The sequence below is a fragment of the Peromyscus maniculatus genome, chromosome 8 (genome assembly GCF_049852395.1).
Source record: "Peromyscus maniculatus bairdii isolate BWxNUB_F1_BW_parent chromosome 8, HU_Pman_BW_mat_3.1, whole genome shotgun sequence".
Classification (NCBI taxonomy): domain Eukaryota; kingdom Metazoa; phylum Chordata; class Mammalia; order Rodentia; family Cricetidae; genus Peromyscus; species Peromyscus maniculatus.
In genome coordinates this window covers 83,640,775-83,663,180 of record NC_134859.1, presented here as the reverse complement: position 1 = coordinate 83,663,180, position 22,406 = coordinate 83,640,775, and the positions used below count along the sequence as shown (strand labels likewise).

The 22,406-nt window shown below is 46.3% G+C and overlaps 1 protein-coding gene across 2 annotated transcripts in view; it reads right to left on the bottom strand.

The window, feature by feature from the left end:
- Skap1 (src kinase associated phosphoprotein 1) overlaps window positions 1-22,406 on the bottom strand; it is a 299,075-nt gene that overhangs the window by 28,817 nt on the left and 247,852 nt on the right. For both annotated transcript variants that reach the window (XM_016007706.3, XM_042282697.2), the window contains exons 7-10: window positions 19,618-19,742; window positions 16,996-17,059; window positions 14,674-14,847; window positions 6,088-6,138 (exon numbers count right to left, since the gene is read on the bottom strand). In XM_016007706.3, the coding sequence (XP_015863192.1) occupies window positions 6,088-6,138; window positions 14,674-14,847; window positions 16,996-17,059; window positions 19,618-19,742 (414 nt within the window). The remainder of the gene's footprint in view (window positions 1-6,087; window positions 6,139-14,673; window positions 14,848-16,995; window positions 17,060-19,617; window positions 19,743-22,406) is intronic.

Below are 22,406 nucleotides of genomic sequence, written 5' to 3'. Positions count from 1 at the left end.
ATTTTGACATCAATATTTTTTTTGTGGATTTGTAGATGGCAGAGAAAATAGTCTTTTTTAAAAACAGGTTTAAAAAACGCAGTTTAGCTATTTGTGAATGGTGGAAAGGCTGACAGCTATCTTGGCATTCTCTAGCCTAGTGCATAGTCAATTGGAGCTTCTGCTTCTCACGGTGTGCTTGGGTGTACACTCCGAAGGTCCCTTTTGGGGCTATATGAGATTCCTACTGAGATTTGATAATGGTGGAAGAGAATGCCTTGGGAATGGCCTAAATGAAAAGCACAGTAAAAAGAAGGCACAATGGTTCACACCTATAATCCCAGAAATCAGAAGGCTGAGGCAGGAGGATTGCTTTGAGTTTGAGGCCAGTCTGGGCTACAAGGTGAGTTCATGACTAGCCTGGGCTATATAGTGAGAGAGATCTTGTCTCAAAACACAGGGATCTGGAGCACAGGGAACCAGGGAGACAGATAGGGAGACAGGGAGACAGATTCAATCAATCAGGGGGAATGACAAGAGCCTTCTAAGACACAAAAGATACAGAAAGTCCTTTGGTGTTCAGGAACCCAAGAGACAGCTTAGCCCGAGATTAAGGACCATGACAGACAGCTCTGAAAAGTTAATCAGAATGATAGGGCTAAAACTGGAGAACATATTCAATCTGCTATCTAGACAGAGGTATGTTGGTATTAAGGAGATCAATGGGGGAGTCATTCTTTAGCTGGATAAGGTTGGACCCCATATTGCAAGATCCTTGTTTAACTTGTGTGATTTATATTTATGGATTTGTGTAGAGGCAACTTCATGAATTCATTCCTTGGCATCCATCAGGCCTCTGCACAGCACTTAACTGAATACCAGGGACTGTACTAGACACTGGGAACTCCATCCTGGTCATACATGGTCCCCTCTCCCAAGGCTATCCTCTTGTTGGGGAGGCACTGTGAACCAGAGTTCCTATCCCAGGATTCAGGACCCTGAGGAAGTTGAGGATGCTCTACTAAGAGGACACTTAGCAGAGTCTTCAGGATCAGGGACAGCTTCTTTGAAGCTTCGGTTGTCTACAAAAACCTGATCTGCTGAGTATCACAGAAAGACCTTGAAGTTGGGAGGAGGTGAGGCTGAGTAAGACTTCATGCCTGAAGCTTGGCCCCAGGAAGGGCCTGAGGGCCTGCAGCTCTGCAAGGTCAGTTCACGATGCCCTGAACCAAGCTTGCTCATCCTCCCGGGAGACTGAGAGCAGCTGCTGGATTCCTAGGACAGTGAAAGGAGGTAGGAGCCTGACAGCAAGACTTGCCTGTCTGGGCTGGCTTCTGGCCCAGTTAGGTTTCCACCACACTGGCAACAACAGCCTAAGTCAGAAACGGTGCAGTCTTCTGACCAGTTAATTAATTCAAAACATCCCCATTCTCATTTTGAGGACATTATTCCATCTAATTATTTTTTTTCCAGTCTGTCCATTTGGAATGAAAAACAAAAGAATAAAGCTTAATGCCAGCATTTCTCAATGTCTCTCCAAAAAAAAAAAAAAAAAAAAACCAAAAAACCGTAACTCGGCACTAAATAAAGCCTGGTAATTCAAAAGCAAAAGCTCTAATATATTCAGCATAAAACAGACAGAGGACCTAGAGCAATAATGGTAACACTAATAACTAAAACAGTTATAACAATTAACAATTACAATGATAGGGAAGCTAATGGCTATGATCACTGCATTTAAATTGCTAACAGCGCTGAGAAGGAGTTTTTCTAGAGAAAATGGGGGGGGGGTGTGGCAGGGAGTGTCTTGTTCTTTCTAATCCTGTGTAGGGAGGCTAAGCTTCAAGTGAACAGAGTATCACAGAGAGCTGACACAGAATTGTTTTTTTCCCTCTTTTCCAGGTAGTCATCACAAGTTATTTGTCTCCCCACATCAGGCTCTTTGTGACCGGTGACAGGCATTTTTCCTCTGGTGGAGTCCAGGCTGGTGCTCCTGGTGACATGGTCAATGGAAGCACCTAGGCAAAGGACCAGGACATCTGTCTGGCTTTCCTTGTCTTCAGGAACAGCAGAAGCTGACTGTCCTCCCTGAGTTTAGCTGTGAGGACACTGGGTGACTTCAGAGTTCAAGCTGAGACCAGGGGAAAAGAGGCTAAAAGGCGGTCAGTGTGCTGTTACATTTTCTCAATGAATGTAGGCTGTCAATGAGGCCTGGCAGCAGGCACAGCTGTTTAAATTAGGAACACCAGAGACAATAGTTTGCAAACAAACCTAGCAGAGTAGGGCTCAGTGAGAGTCGGACCAAAACTCTGTAAACAGTGTCTTGAAATGCTGCGGTCTAAGCCAAGCCAGGAAGGGCCGCCATCTTTAGTCCATTCAAAGCAGACACCCACTGCTACTTTATTAACAATTTCAGAAGTATGACAAAATTCATCAGGCGTACTCACTGTGGCACCAGGGCAGGGAGAGTGGGTTTTTTGTTTTTGTTTGTTTGTTTGTTTGTTTGTTTGTTTTTGCTTATTTTCAATACCAATATGGTCCAAGCCCATTTCATTTTGAATAATGAAATTACCATGCTCCTTAATTTTGCAAGTGTGATTTATGTATGGGGAATAATCGAAGGTCCTGATCTCACCTCATCTGTTCCTTTTATTGGGTCAAAATTTTTAGCTGGGTGATGCTCAGCTGCTCACTGTTGGTCTTGGAAAACCAAAGGGTAAGAGCTGCCTGCACGAGCCTGTGTATCCTCTCTTTTCTTTAGTATGGGAGTTCTCTGTCTGCAGGTACCACCACGGGCCTTCAGAGGGGCTCCAGGATGGAAAGCTCATGAATAATGACTTTTCTGCTCTTCTGAGATGACTGGATGCTTATTAAGACCATGCCTGGTTTGCCCACAATTGTTGAGAGAGAGAGAGAGAGAGAGAGAGAGAGAGAGAGAGAGAGAGAGAGAGAGAGATACACACAGAGAAAAAGAAACAGAAGAGACAGGGAGAGACAGGGAGTCAGAAAGGGAGGCAGACAGAAAGAGAGACAGAGAGAGAGAGGAGAGCCCATTCCAAGGTCTTCTTTGGGCAAGGATTTGATGTATCTAAGGGTGACTTGTGTCTCCACAGCATGCACACCGAAAGCAAAGGTAAATTTTGTACAAACAGCCCAGAGTGAGTCTTGCTTTGGGCTACCCAGAAGTTACCTTCTCACAGCAAGGCAGGAAAATATGATCACGCCACTGAAGACCTTTAGTGTTAGATCTGCTATGGGAGTGCTCGGCTGGAATTTAGAGAAAATCTGAGGTGTTGAGGAGTCACTCATTAAAGTAACCCTGTTACTAACAGTCACGCTGTAAAGCAAGCTCTTTATAGATTGAGCAATCAATACTACAAGGCCGTGATAGATTTTCTAGGTAACAGAATAAAATAAAAGGAATTGCATCTTACAGGGTCATTAACACTCAATAAGGATAAACTGAATTCTGTTCCTCCCTCCCTCTTCGGATAAGATCTGGAGCTGGGCTGTAAAAACGTTAGCAGGTCTGTCAGAGGGGAGCAGGGCATCAAGAGACCGGGTGTGTGGGGTGGAGTCGGAAGTGCTCAGATGCCAGATGCCACAGCGCCTTACGGGGAAGGGCAGCAGGACAGGCTGGTCTGCTTAAAGCCTTTCCCCCCCAGACACCTGAGAAAAACTAAAAGAAGCAAACATACATAGCTGATCTATGGCCTTCCGAGGAATCTCCTCTGTCCCAGCCTTCACCGAGGCTGTTGGCCCCTCCCCCAGATCTCTGTATTTTGTTGTTATAGAACTAAGAGATGACATCGGGACGTTACGTATGTGCTGCAGTTCTTACAGCTTCTTTGGAGAAAAGGCACTATATAAATTCAATAAATAAATAAGTAAACACAAATAATAAAAATCCCTGCCTCAGCTTCTGCAGAGAGAGCGAAAAGTCCTCCTGTTTTTTAATCGCCAAGTCACCAATCATTAAAACTGGTGGGAAGTCCAAGCCGCAGAAACATATTTAGAGCTAGCCTTATGTTAACGACACCTATTTGCGAGGCACAAAGTATGGGGAACAAAAGATTTCTTCCTATTGAATTATACCTGTTGGGATAGGTAAAAAAAATAAATCTCCTCTCACCTTCCAGATGGAAACAGAGAGAGAGAGAGAGAGAGAGAGAGAGAGAGAGAGAGACAGAGAGACAGAGAGAGAGAGAGACAGAGACAGAGAGAGGCAGAGAGACAGAGACAGAGAGAGGGAGGGAGAGAGAGAGCACAAGCCACTCAAAAGGAGAAAATGAGAGAAGGGAGGATTCTGGTAGGGGAATGCTAGACTTTGCAGGAGACTGACACTTCCTGACTGGAGTTTGATACAATGTTGGCCATAAGAAGCTTCCAGCTGTCCACCCAAGGCATCCACGTAGGATATATCTTCCTATGCTGGTGATGGAAGTTGGTTGAGAAAAGCCTTGTTTGGGACACGCTTGGTCAGAACAGATTTTCTGTTGGAATTCTGTATAGCAAGTAGAAAATGATAGAAATTAGGGCTGGAGAGATGGCTCAGCTGTTAAGGGCTAAGGATCACAACAAAACTTCAGAAATCAGGTCTCAGAGGACTTAATTCCACGTGCTTGAAGGCCCCTAACATCTTTGAAGCTTCCGTAACCTGCATACTTTCCCTTCTGCATCGGTAGCACGGCCTCTGATGCCATGGACCATCTTCCGTCTTCCCTGAGAGAAGCTGGATCTTTGCAAACCAGAGTCCTTCACTAAACCTTGGAGAGTCACCGTGGAGCCTGCAGGGACGGGGATGATGGCTCAGTGGGGAAAAGTGCGTGTCCAGCAAGCAGGAAGACGCAGGTTTTCATCACCAGAGTCCATCCAAAAGCCAGGCAAGGTTCCACATATCTGTAATCCCAGTGCCTCCACAGCAAGATGGGGGGCAAGAGACTAGAGAATCCTGGGGAGCAGGTCCCGGGCCAGCAGGCCAGGCGACCAGCGGAGTGATAAAACAGCAAGGAGATCCTGCCTGTCTCAAACCAAGGGGAAGGTCAGGCCCAAGATCGACACCGGAGGTTGTCCTCTGACCTACACACACACACACACACACACGCACGCACGCACGCACGCACGCACGCACGCACGCACGCACGCACGCACGCACACAGGCGCACACATTCATTTGCCGCAAAGATTGAAAGGGGAAAAGATACTTTGCTAAATGACTATGAATGAGAAGAAGAGGCAAAAGGAAAGGAAGAGAGGCAAGAGAGAAGAATGAGAAAAGGGCCAGAGGAACCAAGAGAGACTGGGGAGGGAATTGGAGAAAGAACTCCCGAGCTTCACATTTCCATAGATCCTGGGGGCTGGGGAGGATCTGCTTGTATCCAAATCAGAGCTTTACCCGGCTCTGCTGATAGAATGAAGGTCCTTGAGGTGGCCCAAACAACGTGGGGCACTCCCTCACTGATCATGGAGTAAGTCTTTGGCCCACTTCAGGAGACCTGCCTCCTCCCCACCCCCCACCTCTGGCGTCTGACCTTAGGAGGGATGGGCTCGCTAACAGCCTGAAGCACGGCTAACAGTCTGGGATGAATCAGAAGTAATTTTGTATTCAACCAACCTGCTACATATTCATTTCCGAATGTGCCTGGCATCAAACCAGCCCATGCGAAGTCAGCACCCCCCAGTCGCTCTCTGCCTCACCCCAGCTTCACTTTTCAGATCTGACACATTTCCATTCCCCTCTGAACTCGCAATCTCCGAGCCTCTCAGGGAGGAGACATTTCCATTCTTTCCATTCTCCATCCTCTGATCTCTTTGAGATGAGGCAATTCTATCTTCACTGCACTGATTTAAGAAATACTGATAGGAAAAATAAATATCTGGTTTGGATTCCCACCTTCTGAAGACAAATCTTGGCTGCGCTAGGACATCGATTAAAGTGATTGGGTGTCTGCTTTTCAAGTTAAGGCACTTCTCTATCCAGCCACTCTATTTTGGGCTTTTGGGGTCGTGTACCAGGACTCTATTCATTAGAGGGTCCAGTAATGGTAGTGCTTTCTCAAGCCGGAAGCCCCGTTGTTCCACCCCGTGTTGTGTGATTGCGTCCTGTACCTCGCCGTCGATGAGTGCCGTGTGCATCCTCTTCTAAATCAAGGTCTTCATCTGAGGGGACAAATGATCAGCATTAGCCATCAGTGGGGGGTGGGGTTTGGTCTTTATGCTCTTTCTTTTGAGGGGGTCACCTTTCTCTGAGCTCACTGACCTCCCCTTTCTTGTGTTTCAAAGCAGAGTCTTGCTATGGAGCCCAGGGTGACTTTGAACTCATGATCTCCCTTACCTTAGCCTCTCAAGAGCTGGAATTACAGGCATGTGTTATCATGCCTAGTTAGGGAACTCTCTCCCTTAAAGGAACTTTCATTAACACGTTTTCTTCTTCTTTGCCCTCCTCAATCATCTCTCACCTTTGGATTGGCCATCCTCTCCTCCCCTTTCTATTCATTATCCATTTGCAAACATTCTGAAGGACACACTACACACTAGAGGCTGCCCTAGGAACAGGGGACACACAACAAGACAGGCATGCCGAAGTCCCCGCCTTGATGGAGCTTCCAAACCACTGAATCACCAAGGGGCTTATCACGAGACCCAACTCTTTCCCTTAACCCCTATTTCTTCTTTCTTGGTGGAATTCTTGCTTGTATCTATTATCCGCATGCAGCCATCTTCTTTGGCTTTAGTCACTCCAGAGTTAGGGTTTGAGAGAGAGGGGAGAGAGAGAGAGAGAGAGAAAGAGAGAGAGAGAGAGAGAGAGAGAGAGAGAGAGAGAGAGAGAGAGAGAGATTGGGAGTGAGTTTTAAACCTTCTGTGATTAATTAGTCCCTAACATATCCATTTTTGTTCAGCTGTATCGGAGGCTGGTCATGTATATAGTTTTATGTTCCTAGTACTTGAGGCCTGTAGTTATCTTTTTACTGTTTTATTTAGCCTGCCTTGTTCATTAGAGTATAGGCTCCTGAGGGCAGATGGAATGGTCTTTTAATTAATTGCTGTGGATTCACAATGGGTTCTAAGTCAATGTTAGTGTCTAACTCCAGTCAAGTGTTTATATGGCCAAAGTCACAATGTGATTGGCCCAAGTTTCTTACCCTCATTAACCTGTTTCATCTCAAGCTTCATACTATTTGATGTAATAGGAACTGGGCCTTTATTAAGAAAGTATGTGTGTTAGACTAACATTTAGTAATCCTGTTTTATAATATAGAGTTATAATGTATATATATATGTACATGGACAGAAATAGGCTCACTATTCTTTTCTCTCTCTATCCTCTCTTCTCCTTTTCTCTTACACAGCACACACAGACAGTCAGATAGACAGACACACATATACACATGTGCACACGCACTTGCCTTACATCCTGTGGAAAAGGAGTACTTTGAAGGAATATTTTCCAAAAAAATTTTATTATTTTATGCATATGAATATTTCACCCGTATGTATGTATGTGTACCACATGTGTGCTTGGTGCCCATGGAGAGAATGTTGGATCTCCTAGGACTGGAGTTGCAAGTTTTTGTGAGCTGCCATATGGGTTCTGGGAATCGAACCCTGGTCCTCTGGAAAAGCAACGTGCTCTTAACTGCTGAGCCTTCTCCCCAGCCCTTTGAAGGATTCTTATTACTGGGTAAGGTCCGGCAGTGGGGAACTCCCCCTTCCATCTGCAGGGCTCCCCCACCCACCCCCCTCAAGGTACAGAGATGTAAGGTAAGGAAGGAATGAAGTCAAACGCAGGAAACAGGGCACATAGAAACAAGTCAGACTAAACATCATCCCCCCCACCAGGCTCCTCACTACTGCCCCCTTCCTCCCTTCTGTTAGGATGGTTTTCCTTTTTGCTGTGGGGCCAATTTTACCGGACCGACAATATTAGAGGGTGCGTCGGTCGGTGCGTCCTCCTTGTAGAGATGCCCGATAATTTGGACAGCACGCAGCTCTTTTCCTGGTATCAAACAGCTCAATCCCAAGGCCCAGTAATGTGCCGTGCTTAAGCACTTTTGCAGAGAGCGTTTATCCTGCCGCTGCGGCCCGTGCGCAGCTGTCTCTGCCTCCCAATTCTAATCAATGTAAATTGGGTCAGATCTCCGCTGTGAATTACAAATTGGATCCGAAGTTGGAGGGTCACCGTGCCTGCGACTCCACCTCCTTCCCACCGCCATTAGATGGGAAGCTACACCAAAGATCTTTTCTAAATAAATCAGACTTTATTGTAAAACTCGGCCACTGACGAGACATAACCTCATTAGCATTGATTTTAAAATAAATTATTGAAAGTGGCCTGCCTGCTCTTTGCATTTGTAAAAAAGGAGAATGTAAAATGTATTTGCAATGATAAAAATGAAAACTAAAACTTGATTCCTTTATCCTTTCAGGCAATAGCACTTAATCTAGTCATGATATAAAAAAAAAAAAAAAAGGAAAAATGGAAGCGTGTTTTGTTCACTTCCCAGATCCCAGAATAGAGTCAATGATTTCCACTGCACCTTTGGAGTCACCTAGAAAGAAAGAAAAATGCTGGCCATTAGGCATGTGTATTATTTGCTGCTGTTGCCAGGCCCCATGGTGATGGATGTGAACGGGAAGCCCAGGTCCCACTTCTCTTCTCTCTGCCTTGTTCCCTGGTGGCGGAAAGTGGCCTCCAGTTAGGAAGCCTCATGACTGATGGGCCTGGGGCTGGGTCTCAGGAGTCTCTGGAGGTCTGAGGATGGGGTCCTGTCACACAGTGGAGGAAGCCCCTTCTACAGTTGGCTATGGTGAACACAGCTCCTGGAACCTTCTTAGCTTCGGAGGGTTTGATACAATCAATCTCAGACCCTTCTGTGAAACCAAACTGGTATCTTTCCAGGTCCAAAGTCAAGATAATGATAATGTAACTGGGATTTCTAAAAAAGGCTTTTTGCTTAAAAAGAGGGGTGGGTTAGAGAGTTAAATTCCTTATTTTTGCTACTCTGTGCAAGGGGGGGGGCTTTATTATTATTTGTGTGTGTGAGTGTGTGTACACACACATGCTCACATGCATCAGGGTGTATGTATGGAAGTAACAGGATCACTTGAGAGAGCTACTTCTCTTCTCCCACCATGTGGATCATATGGTTTGGAGACTGGCCTCTTTACCTACTGAGGCATCTTGTTGGCCTGAGATTTTCATTTTAAAAGACCATTTTGAAAAATATATTTATATATTTTAGGTTAAAGAGCTCATTGGACTTCTCTATAAGAATATTATTAGGCATTTTAGCATTACATCTACGGAAATACATCTTCATTTAAGAGAGAATTAAAATTTATGTGCTAGCTCAACTTTAAACAGTAATAGATTATAATGGTCCTTGCTCCTAACAGGGCATATGGGACCCCAATCTTACACAGGCTTTAAACAAATTAACCTCTGAAGATTACTGCCCACTTATTACATTAAATGCTCTACTTGATCCCCAAATATCTCATCTCAATTGGGAAAACAGTTGAAGAAGATTCTGATAACTGTGTGAACATGTGAGGGAACCATGGGGCATCACAAATGAGCATCAGTATCCGGAGAGTCGATTTCAATCAACATTCTTGGCACAGTGTCAGGGACACTAATGAGAGGCTGAGAGGAGCAGGACACTGAATCCACCTAGGAGGGACAGAGAGGTGCTAGCTGCTCCGACACCTGACTCCTTCCTGAAGCGTGGCTCTGGCCCCCACCCCTGACACTGACTAACCTGATACCAGAAAAAACTGGTGTGTGTGTGTGTGTGTGTGTGTGTGTGTGATCACATCAAAAAGAGGGAAACGCATTTTCCCCCAAACAAAAAGTGACAACGGCTTTTAAAAAAATGCCAAATGTGTTCATGTGCAGCCAGATGTCAAGGTGCCGTGTGACAGCTGCAAGAGAAGTACAGGGAGGCTTGATGTGCAAAGGGAGCAGCAGAAAAATAGAAAGAAACCGCTCCCTGGCATGCCCAGAGCTGCAGACCCCGCCTGCTCTCCCAGCTCTCTAGACAACAGTATGAGCAAGGGGCTAAGAACACACTTATTCTCTGCGGTGTGGTGGGGAGTCTCAACAGCTACCTCTCAATACTTCCATCCTGTCTCCATGGTATGGCTGATGTATAAGAGAGTAAACTCGATTTGTGCTAACAGCAACACTTGGAACGCATAGGGTTGAGTTCTACAAATAATAACTGAGTACCTACTAACTGGGGAGAAGAACACGAAAGATCAGAGACAGAGCTTAATTTCAGTGGAGTCTGAGATGATGTCACATCTGAGGACACATCTGAGCAGAGGTCAGGGGGACACCATGGTTCCAGCTGGTGCTGGCCCAGCAGCACCCCATGGCTGATGCTCAGAGCGTAGATAGATAGACAGACAGACAGACAGAGCGAGCAGGAATGAGGAAGACAATAGGCCAAGATGGCACTGATTCTTCTTCATACATTTTATGTTTTGGGCCTGGGTTTGTTTTGTATTTTTCTTTCTTCAGATTTCTGTCACAGTTCCCTTTTCCTGTGCGCCCGGACAACTTATACAGGGGGAGAGATAATCCCACAGAACGTTGTTTCCATTTGACTCTAATTAAAAAAACCCTAGTTATATGCTTTATTATAAAGCAATCTGGTGTCTAGGTCTATAACAACCCTCTGGGGCAGTGTGGGTAGCTTCAGAATGTGCACAGACATTTCCAGAAAGGCCTCTTCATCTCTTTCTGTTTGTTTTTTTGGAATCTCTAGAGAACACAGCTGGATCCTGCTGCCATTATAGCTACTACAAGGCCCCAGTTACAGCTCTCCTAGGTCTCAGATGCCTTACTGGCTTCTAGCCTTGAGGCCCCAGACAATGCAGGACCTGATAAAAGATGCCCTTATATGGAATCTTGAATTGTGAATCTGGGCCTGTGCTGGTCTGCAGAATAACTTCAAGGAAGATGTGAAAAGATTTAGGAAAACCTGTTTTTTTTTTTTTTTTTTTTTTTTTTTTTTTTTAAAAAGGATTTAGTTTAATACTTATTTATTAATGTGTGCAAGCACGTGTGTCTATCAAGCATATGCAGGTTCCTATGGAGGCCAGAAGAGGGCATCAAATCCTCTGGAGCTGGAGTTGTGAGCTGTCCAATGTGGATGTTGGGAACTGAACCCAGGTCCTCTGGAAGAGCAGCAGGTGCTCTTAACCACTGAGCCATCTCTCCAGCTCCAAAGCCTCCTATTTTAACATCTGGCTTTCATACTTCTTGGTCATTCTCTGCAGTTCAATCTACTACAAATGAAATCTTAAAACTCAAGGGCTCTCATATACTCAACAGGAATGTTCAGAAGTCCCAGTGGATACCAACATTGAAACCATATTTTCCAGGACTAACATTTTTTTTTTTTTTTTTTTTTTTTTTTTTTTTTTTTTTTGTGGTCTGGCTGAAAACCTTGAGTGCTTTGATTTTCTCTCCTGGGGACAAGAGTGCTAGCCATGTAGCAAATGCTAATCATCTCATGATTAATGTGATGTTGTGCATTTAATTTGATGACCCAGACATTATTTTGGTTAGGAAAACCTTTTTTTTATTGACTTGGTATATGGTGTATATTCTTTTCACTCTTCCAGAAGCCCACTTAAATTACACCTGGGAAGGGAAGCCTCACTTACACGCCTTTCCTCATAGGCACAGTGAGCACGTCCATAGGGCCCTCCCCAAGGAACAGGGTCAGCAGACCTGCCGACCCTAAAAATCCTTCACAAAGGGTGTTCACCTGTTATAATGAAACAAACGCTAGCTAGCTTTCGGAGCCATTTGACTACGGATGTGCTTTGCAGGACTAGCACAATCCAGTGCTGCCTGGTTGCCCCTCCACCCAGCACCTGGCCTCTTGGTAGGAAAAAAAAAAAAACAAAACCAAAGGGCCTGAGCAGAAGGTGCTCTCCACATTCCATCTGTTCAGGATTTTCAGATTCACACACATAGCTGCAAATGCCTAACCGGACTGTGCATTTGGGTCTGGCTGGTGAGGGCGGGACCTGTCCATCCCCTAACTTTTGGAGGATGTAATACTTCCTATAAAACACCACCAGGTTAATGCAACCATCATTTGTGGAGTGCTTGTTGGATGCCAGTGCTCTGGGCTAAGTGCACACATTCTTTTCAGGCCCCCCCCCCCCCCCCCCCCCCCCCCCCCCCCCCCCCCCCCGCACCGCAAATCCCTCTTGGATGCCTGCATTGCTTTTCCCCATTTTACAATGGACAGAGAAGGCAAGGAGCTTGCTCAAGGTCTCCCAGCTAGCAGGCGCCGCCGGTGCAGATCCACTCTGACTTACAGCCAGCTTTGTGCCTGTTGCTTCGAGCTGTCCCCCACCTGCTGCTCTTCAGTAGGTGGCAGCTGGCAGGAAGGGGAGTGGGCTGGAGGTGGGGTGGGGTGGGGATGATGCTAGGCCCCTCACGTTCTGTCTCAGTCTCTTTAGGACTGTGGTGTGACATATGCAAAACTCGGAACAGCAATTTCAGAAGTAACAGTAGTGGAGTGCTAGAACGCTTGGGTGATGGAGTCACGACACGTGGCTGGGATAATCACACGATAATTAAACGCCTGTGTACCCCCACCCCCATCCCATGCTGTCTGTAAGGACTGAGGTGGATAGTGGCTTTTGTTTATTGGAAGCACAGGCCAGGTAGCTGCTGTCTCTCTAACCCGCAGCAGGAGATCCTGGCTTTTCTAGAGTGTGGCTTCTTCACTTTCTGCAGACAGTTGTGGGCACAGGGTTAGTGGCCGTTTGAGCCCTGGGGTCCACTGCTTATATAAATGGTGGGAAGTTTGGAGGTGTTCTCCACACCTCAGCAGAGGGTAGGAGTTTAGGAGGAAGGATAAACTTGTACCGCTGAGAAGCCAGTGGAACATTGCTCGTCCCTGACCCAGAATAAGGGATGGCCTCAAACCTATCCTGTTGTCTGAGGCCCCTTCCCTTTGTACTGCATCCCTGAGCATCTGTTTCCTCCTCTCTGGCTTCTCTGAGCACCACACACCTTTCCTTTGCACCCCAGAAGGCGGAGTGGTTCAGGGCGATGTTCCCCCAGCCCTCTCCCACAGCGGAGGCTGGATCTTTCCCAGAACCTGGGCAGCAGCGAGCTGCCTGTAAGCTCCCTGGGAAGTTTCTGGCCAAGTTGGGGAGCGCGGTGAATCAGATCCGTCTCCGCACCCTGCTGTTGCGATGGCACAGGCTGTGAGAGGCAAGATTCTCAGAGGAGCTGTGTTTTAATGTAGCAATTTGATTCAATTTTCCACTCTATAAAATTACCCATCACTGCTCGTTGCTTTCTAACAGACACCTTCACTCTTAATTTAACAATCCTATCGAATTCTGCCAGGGAAATTGGAAAAATTTATCACCTGTGAAATTTTATTTTCCTTTGGTTGTATCTGTTTTTGTAAAACTTCATTAACGACGATGACTTGCTGAGGGAATTATCATTTTTTTTTTTTAACTTCAGACACAAGAAATGGCTCGACCTCAACCAAGATATCATTTGCATAATAAAACACAACAAAAAAGGCTGGGGAAGCAGAGACTGGCAGAGGCTGGAGGACCGAGGGGAAGGGATGGACTCTCCTTGGTGGGGTTGTGTGGACACAGCCTTGCCTCTTTGACTGGGGGGGGGGGGGGGCGCGGCGCAATGACGTGGCTTCTCTTTCAGGCAAGAGACAGATAGGGAACGCCTACTTACGAGGGTTGGACCCTCTTCTGAGGGAGCCTTGAAATGTAATTATTTACTGATGATGCTTTTAGCAACAGGGCCCTGTCTTCAGGGGCCTGAGTGTTAGATTCACCTTACTTCCCAGGTTCATCTGGGAGGCAGGTTTAAATTGCTATAAATTTTGGCTTAATTTGAATTTCTTAGCAGAGCACTAAACTCCTGGCAAATTTCCACAGGAGCGCTTTCTGAATGGACTTGGAGATTCTGCTCTCCCATTGTCTAAATACTCACAATTAAAAGGCTCAGCCTTGGGTTTTCCAGTCTGACCCCCACTGTGCTCTGTACTGTTTACCAGCTGCTGGGTCCCCACCAGAAGTGGCTCCCTGAGCAGTGATGACTGTGTGTTTTCTGAGATGCTAGTGAGCTTGCCTTCTGAAGAGGAGGGCTCCACCGGGCTGACCTGCCCTGGCAGCGGGCGGAAGGGAAGCAGGGGCTTTACTCCTAGAGGATAATTTGGTTTTGGACAGTAATGAGTTGTGTTCTATCAGAGTTTTACTGCATCACTAAAATGGTCTGTTGGCATTGGTATAATTCAGACTTCTGAAGGCCTCCGTACCCAAGACAACTTTTGTGTCATTTTCTTGACTCTACAGAAAATAAGCGAGAACTAGAGAGTTGTGAGAACTCACCCCCAAACTCACGGTAAACCAATGAAAACCAGAGGGAGTGTTCTCTGGCCTTTAATCTTAGTGGCCACAGGAACAAATCATGAGCGCAGACGAAAGACACCGTGGTGGACCTCATCTTGCTCCCAGAGCAAGGCGCAGCCACTGTACTGGGAGTCATGAACTTCGTACACTGTCCCCTTCATTGAATGAAGGTTAGATCTGGATTCTTTTGGGGGATGGTTTCATCCTCCTACCAGGTCAAGACTTTTTGAAAGTAGGGGAGGAGGGTAATTAGAAGATGAAGTATTTCACCTGGTAGGACTTCATAAATGTCCTCTTCTTCCTCTGTGGGCTCAGGCAAGGTCACGGCTCTGCCCTGGGAACCAGCCTTGACGGAGTCAAAACCGTCAATGTCATCATACATTTCTTCCTCTTCTTTCTCCTCTTCCTCTTCCTCTTCACAGGGGATGGTTGAGGAGCTCAGATCTGCCAGGGCAAAGATAAGAATGAGCAAAGGTAGGGGGAAAAGAATACGGCTGGGAAAGAAGGAGGAGGAGGAGGGAGGAGGAGAACAAAACATGTCAGAAGAAAGTGAGACACTCGGTTAAGTGCTCTTCCTTCTGACGCAGGCCTCGGTGGCAGGATCTACAGAAAAGGCCAGCGCGGCGCTGGGTCAGGTTTAAGCCGTCCACATAAATCCTCTCTGGCAATAACACTCGGTCCGAATGAAGCAGCCCTGAAAAGTATGGGTGTGTGAATGAAAACACAAGAGGACGGAAAGAAAACGGGCCGATGAGGCACTGCCAGCGAGCTCTGCTCTGTTCATCAAGCAGAAACCCGGAGGGGTGAGTGATGGCCCCGAGCTCTCTTAGGTAACAGAGCCAAGGCACCTATGGTGGCGTCTGAGCACTCAGAAGCTCATCTCCCATGGTCTCATCGTAGCATTCAGACAAATTTGTTCGGGGAGAGGGAAGAAAAATGGGGAAAAGTAGCAGAAGAAAAGAAATGGGGACATGGAAAAACACAACCGTCACGCGACCAAGTGGAATGGCTAAACAGCGCGGTCGCCATGTCCTTTTATGGCCTGGCTGACCTTCAAGGGGGTCACTGAGTACAGGATGTTCAGCCATTACGGGCGCTGGTGAGCACGGGGCAGGGAGCAAGATTGGGTTCAGTTCTGGTGGTGGTGGTGAGGGGGGTGGGAAGCGCATTCTCTTGCCTTCGGGGTGCTCCTGGAAACCCCCACCGAGGGGCCTCTGCTCAGGACCTGGTGAGCACACTGAGTGTACTCTGGGGAAGGGGAGAGTGGAGAGACTCGAACCGTTCATTTCAAAACACAATAAAACTGTTTGGCTTGATTAGGCTTTTAATAAAGATTTCCCAACACATTTCATCTGAATTCTGGCGACTTCATATGAGGAAAGGATCAAAGGCACATTTGCGGCTTCAGCCATATGTTATTATTTTGTTTGTTTTAAAATAAAATGGAATGAATAATTTCTTCAATGTGAGATTCTGAAAGTACCACAGGGTACAGCTCAATAAAGCTGCTCTGAGTTTTATGGAGGTTTACACACTTAGGGGTATATTACACGCATAAATCCTAGGCACCTAGATGAGAGTGTGCCCTGTAGCCTCACCATCAACGCTCATGTTTGCCTAGTTCCAGTCTATTATACGAGATGCTGTCGGTGCACGCTGTAGTTTGTTTTTGTAATAGCAGAGGTAGAAGTGAGTAAAAGAGGCATTTCTTGTAATTAAGGCTCCAGTGCTTCCTTCTTTTTATCCACAATAAAATCTTATGGCAGAATAATAAACCGTGATGAGAAAGCTTGGTGATTTTAGGTGGATGTGCTCCTCTCTGTGTCGTGGGCCATGCTCAAAGTTGGTGTTCTTACGTTCTGCTGAGGCCGGGGTCTTGCTAGGGTGGTCTATGAGGGTCCTCTTAGGCCAAATCCACCTGCTAGGCCACTCCCAGGCAAGGCTTCCTGGGCCATTTCGGCTGCTGTACCAGGCCTGCAGGCTGGCCGGTAGAGGGTACTCTAAGAATAGCCATCTAACTCTGCAGGCAGGACTGGCCATCCCAAGGCAAGGAATATTTTGTTGTGGCTTGGGAAATAACAATTTATTTTTAATGTCCAGCATCCCTGATGGCCACCGAGATGAGTCTAGAATTCCTCTTCTAAACAAAACAAAAACAAAAACAAAAATAAAAATAAAAAGAGGAGGAGGAGGAAGAGGAAGGTTTTGGATCTCGACTAGATGATGGCTCTTATGAATTACCCTTCCAGAATAGAAGGGACAGTGACTTGAGCTAAGCTGGCTTTTAGACTCTTTTCCAAACGATGATTAGTATGATAGGTTTTGTCTACATGGTGTCAGTGGAAAAGCTCTGACATCAGAGGTGATCTCCAGGTGGATGATTGCCTCACCTTCTCATTCATATATGATACTATTTGTTGTTATAAATCAGGGCTAATTAAATAAATAGGATTAAATAAGGCAATGTGGGGTAGGGGAGAATAGTGGGTCAGGAGAAAACACATGCGGAAACCTTTGGATTAAACTTCTAAAACATAACTTCAACTGCAAATGCACTCACATAGCAAATGCATTTGAAATGATGGCTCTTACCTTTTAACAAGAAACTTATTTGGTCCACCCAGTCTCTGGCGTCAGCTGGACTCAGAGCTGTAAACTGGAGGAAAATGAGGGCATTAATTTAGTCGCCACCTTCACTCAAACTGCCAGGACTCCTGCTAGACAGACTCAAAGGAATCCGAGTTTCAGAGCCAAGCATGGAGTTTAGGGGTTCTCCATCTCCTTACCACTCAGAAAAAAAAACAAATCCCAAAACATGTCACGCAGCTTCTTTGTGCCTGCAGTAGTTTTACACACCAGAGAGGATAGCTTTAAGTCTGGACATGTATGTTCATGTGTCCCTGCTCATTGGATTCCTTCTTCATCAGAGGTTTATGGGAAAAGGTTTGTAGGAAAAACAACAACAACAAATCAACATGGACATGAGATGGGAATACTACAAGGGAGGGGCCTTTGACAGCAAGGGGATGGGGTTTTCAGTGTTAGGGCCTTGGACACGCTAAGTTAAGCGCTCTACCGCTGTACTAGATGCTCACTCCACAGCAGGATGTTGAGGAGAGGCAGGGAGCCCTTATTGTTGTTTAGAGCAGGCTTGGGGTGGGGCTCTGAAGGAATGCTGTTTTGGCTGGGTTTTTAGAGTTGGTGGAAAGCCATGGGAGGAACTGAACACTTCAGCCCTGGGAACCACGGGGGCAGCCACAGCATCAGATGTGTGCGGGGCTCCAAGCAGGGCAGGTGGACTGGGGAACAGGTCCAGGTGGAGAGCAGTGGGTCAGGCAGGAGGCTCTACCCAGACTTAAGATGTAGGCAACAGGAAGCCGCCGTCAGTTCAAGCAAAGAGTGTGGGTAATTCTTCCAGTAGCCGTGGTTAGGGAGGATTGGAATAGGGATGTTTAGAGACTGAAGACCAATTAGAAAGCTGTGTAAGTAGCCCTCTGGGTGAAGTGATAGGGACTTAGCAACTGTGGTGGCTGTGGGAATAAATAGAGGAAGAAAGGACCAAAGGAAGAATCCATGGCTCAGAGTGATGGTTTAGATTCAATGGGCCAAAGACAGGCACATTCTGATTCACAAAACAGAGCAGCCAAGCACCAACCCTTTGTAATTTTAAAATGAAAAAACTTGAAATGAAAGGATATTTTAATTCTATGGCCATTAGGGTTGGATAAAAATACATGCTGCATAAGAAATACAGGTTCATGCTTTATCATTATCATTCTGTGTGTGTGTGTGTGTACAAGCAAGTACACATACTCTTTGTAGACATGCAGAGGCCAGAGGGCACTGATGTTTTCCTCTATCACTTTCAACATTTATTCCTTTGAGGCAGAGTCTCTCCTTGAGCCTTAAGCTCATGTTTTTTGGCCAGGCTGGCACTTTGCAAGCACCAGCTACCCTTGGGTCTCTATTCACCATGGTGCTGGCCTTAAAAGAGTGCATGAGACCATATCTGGCTTGTTACATGGGTTCTGGATTTAAACTCGGGTTTTCATGGTTGTGTTACAATCATGAGTCATCTGAATCATCTCTCCAGCATATCATAGTTTCTGAAAAACACATAGTTTTAGGATGTGTTTCTAGGAATATTGGTTTAAGTTTCTCACATAAACTTTGATCTGGATGAAGTAGTATTATAATTTAATATAAAAATAATCTAGAAACATGCTGAGTGCATATATCTGTTACATAATGTTTATATAGGACCCTATAGAGAAGTTTTAGTTAAACTTTAAAACATCTGGACATTATGTAGTGAAGACATAGATCATTTTATCGAATAACTGATCGAGACACTATCAAGGGCAAAAAGTTGAGTGAGGAGGAAAATTTGAAAAGTCAAAAGGTTCTTTAAATTGTTAATTTAACTTTTGTATGTTTCTTCTTTTTCCTAAGGTAGCTAAAGTTTAGTTACACAGCTTTATCAAAGATGTGATAAAATAAAGATTACCTACAAATGAACAGACACTAGACACATACATGTAAAATACATACTTGATGAATATCGATATATTCACTCGGAAATAGTTTTAATTGTTTTAAAAAGGGAGTAGGGAATATTCAAAAATACATAAAAATTGCCATAATGAGGCGTAAGTCTCTCATCGACAAGGCTTTGTAGGCCCCTAGACTTCACTATATCTCCTCAGAAACCATTGCCATCAAGGGCTTGGAAATCCTTCCAGAGACACAGCATATCCACTCCCAGGGGGCGGGTTCTGGACAGAAAGGCAAACATGGGAGAAATTAGTTTTCACTCTGTAGTTAGATGTTGCTTATTTTCAGTTTCCTGGATGGACACAAGGTTGACCAGTTGGACAAACAGAGAGAATAGGAACAGCAGTGGCGAAGTCGGCCTGCGAGTAAGGAATTGGACGGTGGGTTGCAGTAGATAAGAGTCTCCCCTGTGGGATGATACTGGGAAGGCAGGGGAGGAGTAAAGAGATAAAAGCCTGGTGGTATCCAGGGTGAGCGTAGCCACAGATGGTTGGGGAGGGGCACGCCACGGCAAAGGATGGAGCCGGAGAGCAGCTCTTAGCTGGGGAGAAAGGAGCAGGTAGCACAGAGGGTGGAATCCAACACAGGGACCAGCGACTGAGGCTCACATGCAACAGCACAGAAAACGCAAGTCTAATAAGGATCACCAGGCCATCCTACCTCATAGCTTCGTCTATCCTGGGAGGTCAGTTCAAAGCAGGATTCTTTCTTGGAGTCTTTTCGCAGGTGGGGGGCCATCCGGACACTGTAGCCCTTGATGAGGAAGGTCCCTTTGGGCTGCTTGCCTGCAAGACAGCAAAGCTCTCTGTATCTCTAGAGAGACACCCCAGCTAAGGGAAGGCATCTTCTCTGGTATGGAAAATAAAAAGCACCAAACAGCGGTTACATCCCCGAGGAACTACACTTGTCTAAGAAAGGTTATCAGGGACGCTTGGAGGAGGCTTTGGCCATAGTCAGACAGAGATCAGCACCAAGCAAGGGAAATCCAACACGAAAGGTTATTTTACCAAAACTGTACAAGAGAGACAGGGGAATTTATTAGAATGTTAAGAGCCCTATAACAACAGAGAGCAGGAGTTATTACGGCAGGGAGCGTGGCTGTAAATGTGGGGCTCTTGAAGGCTATTACAGGGCCCAAAACATTATTACCAGGGCCAGCAGAGTTCACGTTCAAGGAGGGGTACAGCAGCGGGGGGGGGGGGGGGGCTAACCTCGAGTTCCTGAATCTCCTTCCAGACCCTACCTCAAACGCTTGTCCCTCCCCGGCGGGCCAGGTGGGGATTTATGCTGGAGGAAGAATAATTCAAACTCAGCACGGGATTTTCTTCCAAGAGGTAAACTGGAAGTAGCCAAGTAGTGTACCATGAGAGGATGAGGAAGGACAGAGAGAAAGGGACCCCGAAGGAAGGCAAAGAGATGCCACACTGCCGGTCACCTCTATTCCAAAAAAGATACAGTATTGGACTCTTCCCTGTTTCCCCGAGAGAGGCTGTGCCTGTGTTCTGTGGTTCAGACAGATCGGAAGGAATCCACGGTCCCCATCCTCTCTAAAGGGACTTGGGGCTTCACCCTCAGGAAGAATGGAAAACACCCAGGAGGGTGGCGTGGTCAGCTGATCACAGGACTGTGTAGAGGGGACGGTAACCAAGTGTCTGGGTGATGACGGTGTCCTCTGTCAAGTGGAGCGAACTGGAAATGAATCTGTCCCTCACCGCATCCGGTGCTGAAGACTCGACCTGTGGTCTGGGACGTCTTTGGATGATAATGGTGGTAAGTGAAGGGCAAATGGGGAGGGAGGGAGAGCGAGAGAGACAGAGAGAGGGAAGGAGGGGGAGGGAGAGGTTCTATTTTTACCTGATTGAGCTAAAGGAAACACACAAACACTATACCCACGGAGAGAGTGTCCTGGGCATAATAAGGAGTAACTGGCGAGAGGGGAGCCATGCAACAGTGGTCTCTGACACCAGATCTTTTTTGTTAAAGTATCCCTCCTTGTTCTAACCGGCCACTAAAATGTTTTGTTGTTTCTTTGGTCGCCAGGTTTTATTTCACCCTGACGGCAAAATGGTCCATAAAAGTCTCCAAGCCTCGTGCTCTCTCCTTCCCCCCCTCCCCTCTCACCATAAGACCTGAGTTCTGAATGAACAGACTTGGCGTTATACTCAGGCATGCCAACACTTATCACCATTTTTTAAAGACGTGCATTTTAATTCTGCGTGTAGGGGTGTTTTGCTTGCATGCATATATGTGTGCCATGCGCATATCTGGTGTCTTCAGAGGCCAGAAAAGGTTATCAGATTTCTTGGAACTAGAGTTACAGATGGCTGTGGGCGACAGACGGGTGCTGGGAACTGAACTTGTGTCCTTTGCGAGGGCAATCAATGCTCTTTACCATGGGGCCCTTTCTTCAGGCCCTTCTTTCATTTAACTTATTTAAATGCATGGGAGATGATGAACAGTTTGCAGATATCATACTAGCCGGGCGTTGGTGGCGCACGCCTTTAATCCCAGCACTTTTGAGGCAGAGCCAGGCAGATCTCTGTGAATTGGAGGCCAGCCTGGTCCACAGAGTGAGTTCCAGGAAAGGTGCCAAAGCTACACAGAGAAACCCTGTCTTGAAAAACAAACAAACAAACGAACAAACAAAAACCAAAACAATCCAAAACAAAAACAGATATCATACTAGTTTGAAGAATAGAGTGACTGTCTGCCTTGTAGGTCTAAAATTAACTAATTAATTAATTAGCCAAGTTTTTGAGACAGGTCTCATAAGCCCAGGCTGATTAACTCCCTACATAGCTGAGGATGGTCTTGAACTCCTGACCCTCCAGATTCCACCTTCTGAGTGATGAGATCACAGGTATGCACTATCACACTGGTTTTATGCAGTGCTGAGGATCGAACCCAGGGCTTCATGCACGCTAGGCAAGCATCTACCAACTGAGCTGTATCTCCAAGCCTGAGGCCTAGAATTCAGGGGAGAAGCCAACCTTGTTGGACTTGCAAGTGAGCTGGGGATTGGAAGGCCACAGAGCTTCTGTGGCTCAGTGTTCCAGCATGCTGCTGCCAGCAGCAAGTACCCCTGAATGGGAAAGATTCTGAGGCATCCCCGATGGTCCAAAGGTGAAATCAGCGATGCTGCTGCATGAGGAGGGATGGACTGAGGCAAATGCCAGAAAGCCCGCAAATCCTGAGGATTCCAGGTCATTAGCAAAACTGCAGTTCAGTCTGCCATGGTTGTACCCAAGATGCCGGGAGACCGTTCTCCGGCTGGATGTCTAGACATCAGGAGAACGTAGTTTAGAAGAGCAAACAGCACATGATTGGAGGCAAATCTAAGGCCTTCTTTGTGAAGCTACCACTGCTCTCTGCATGAAGGTGGGCGAGCCTGAGGAAGTCCCTTCGAGGACTTTATCCAGCTCCTCTCCCTCTCGATTCCAATCTGCGAA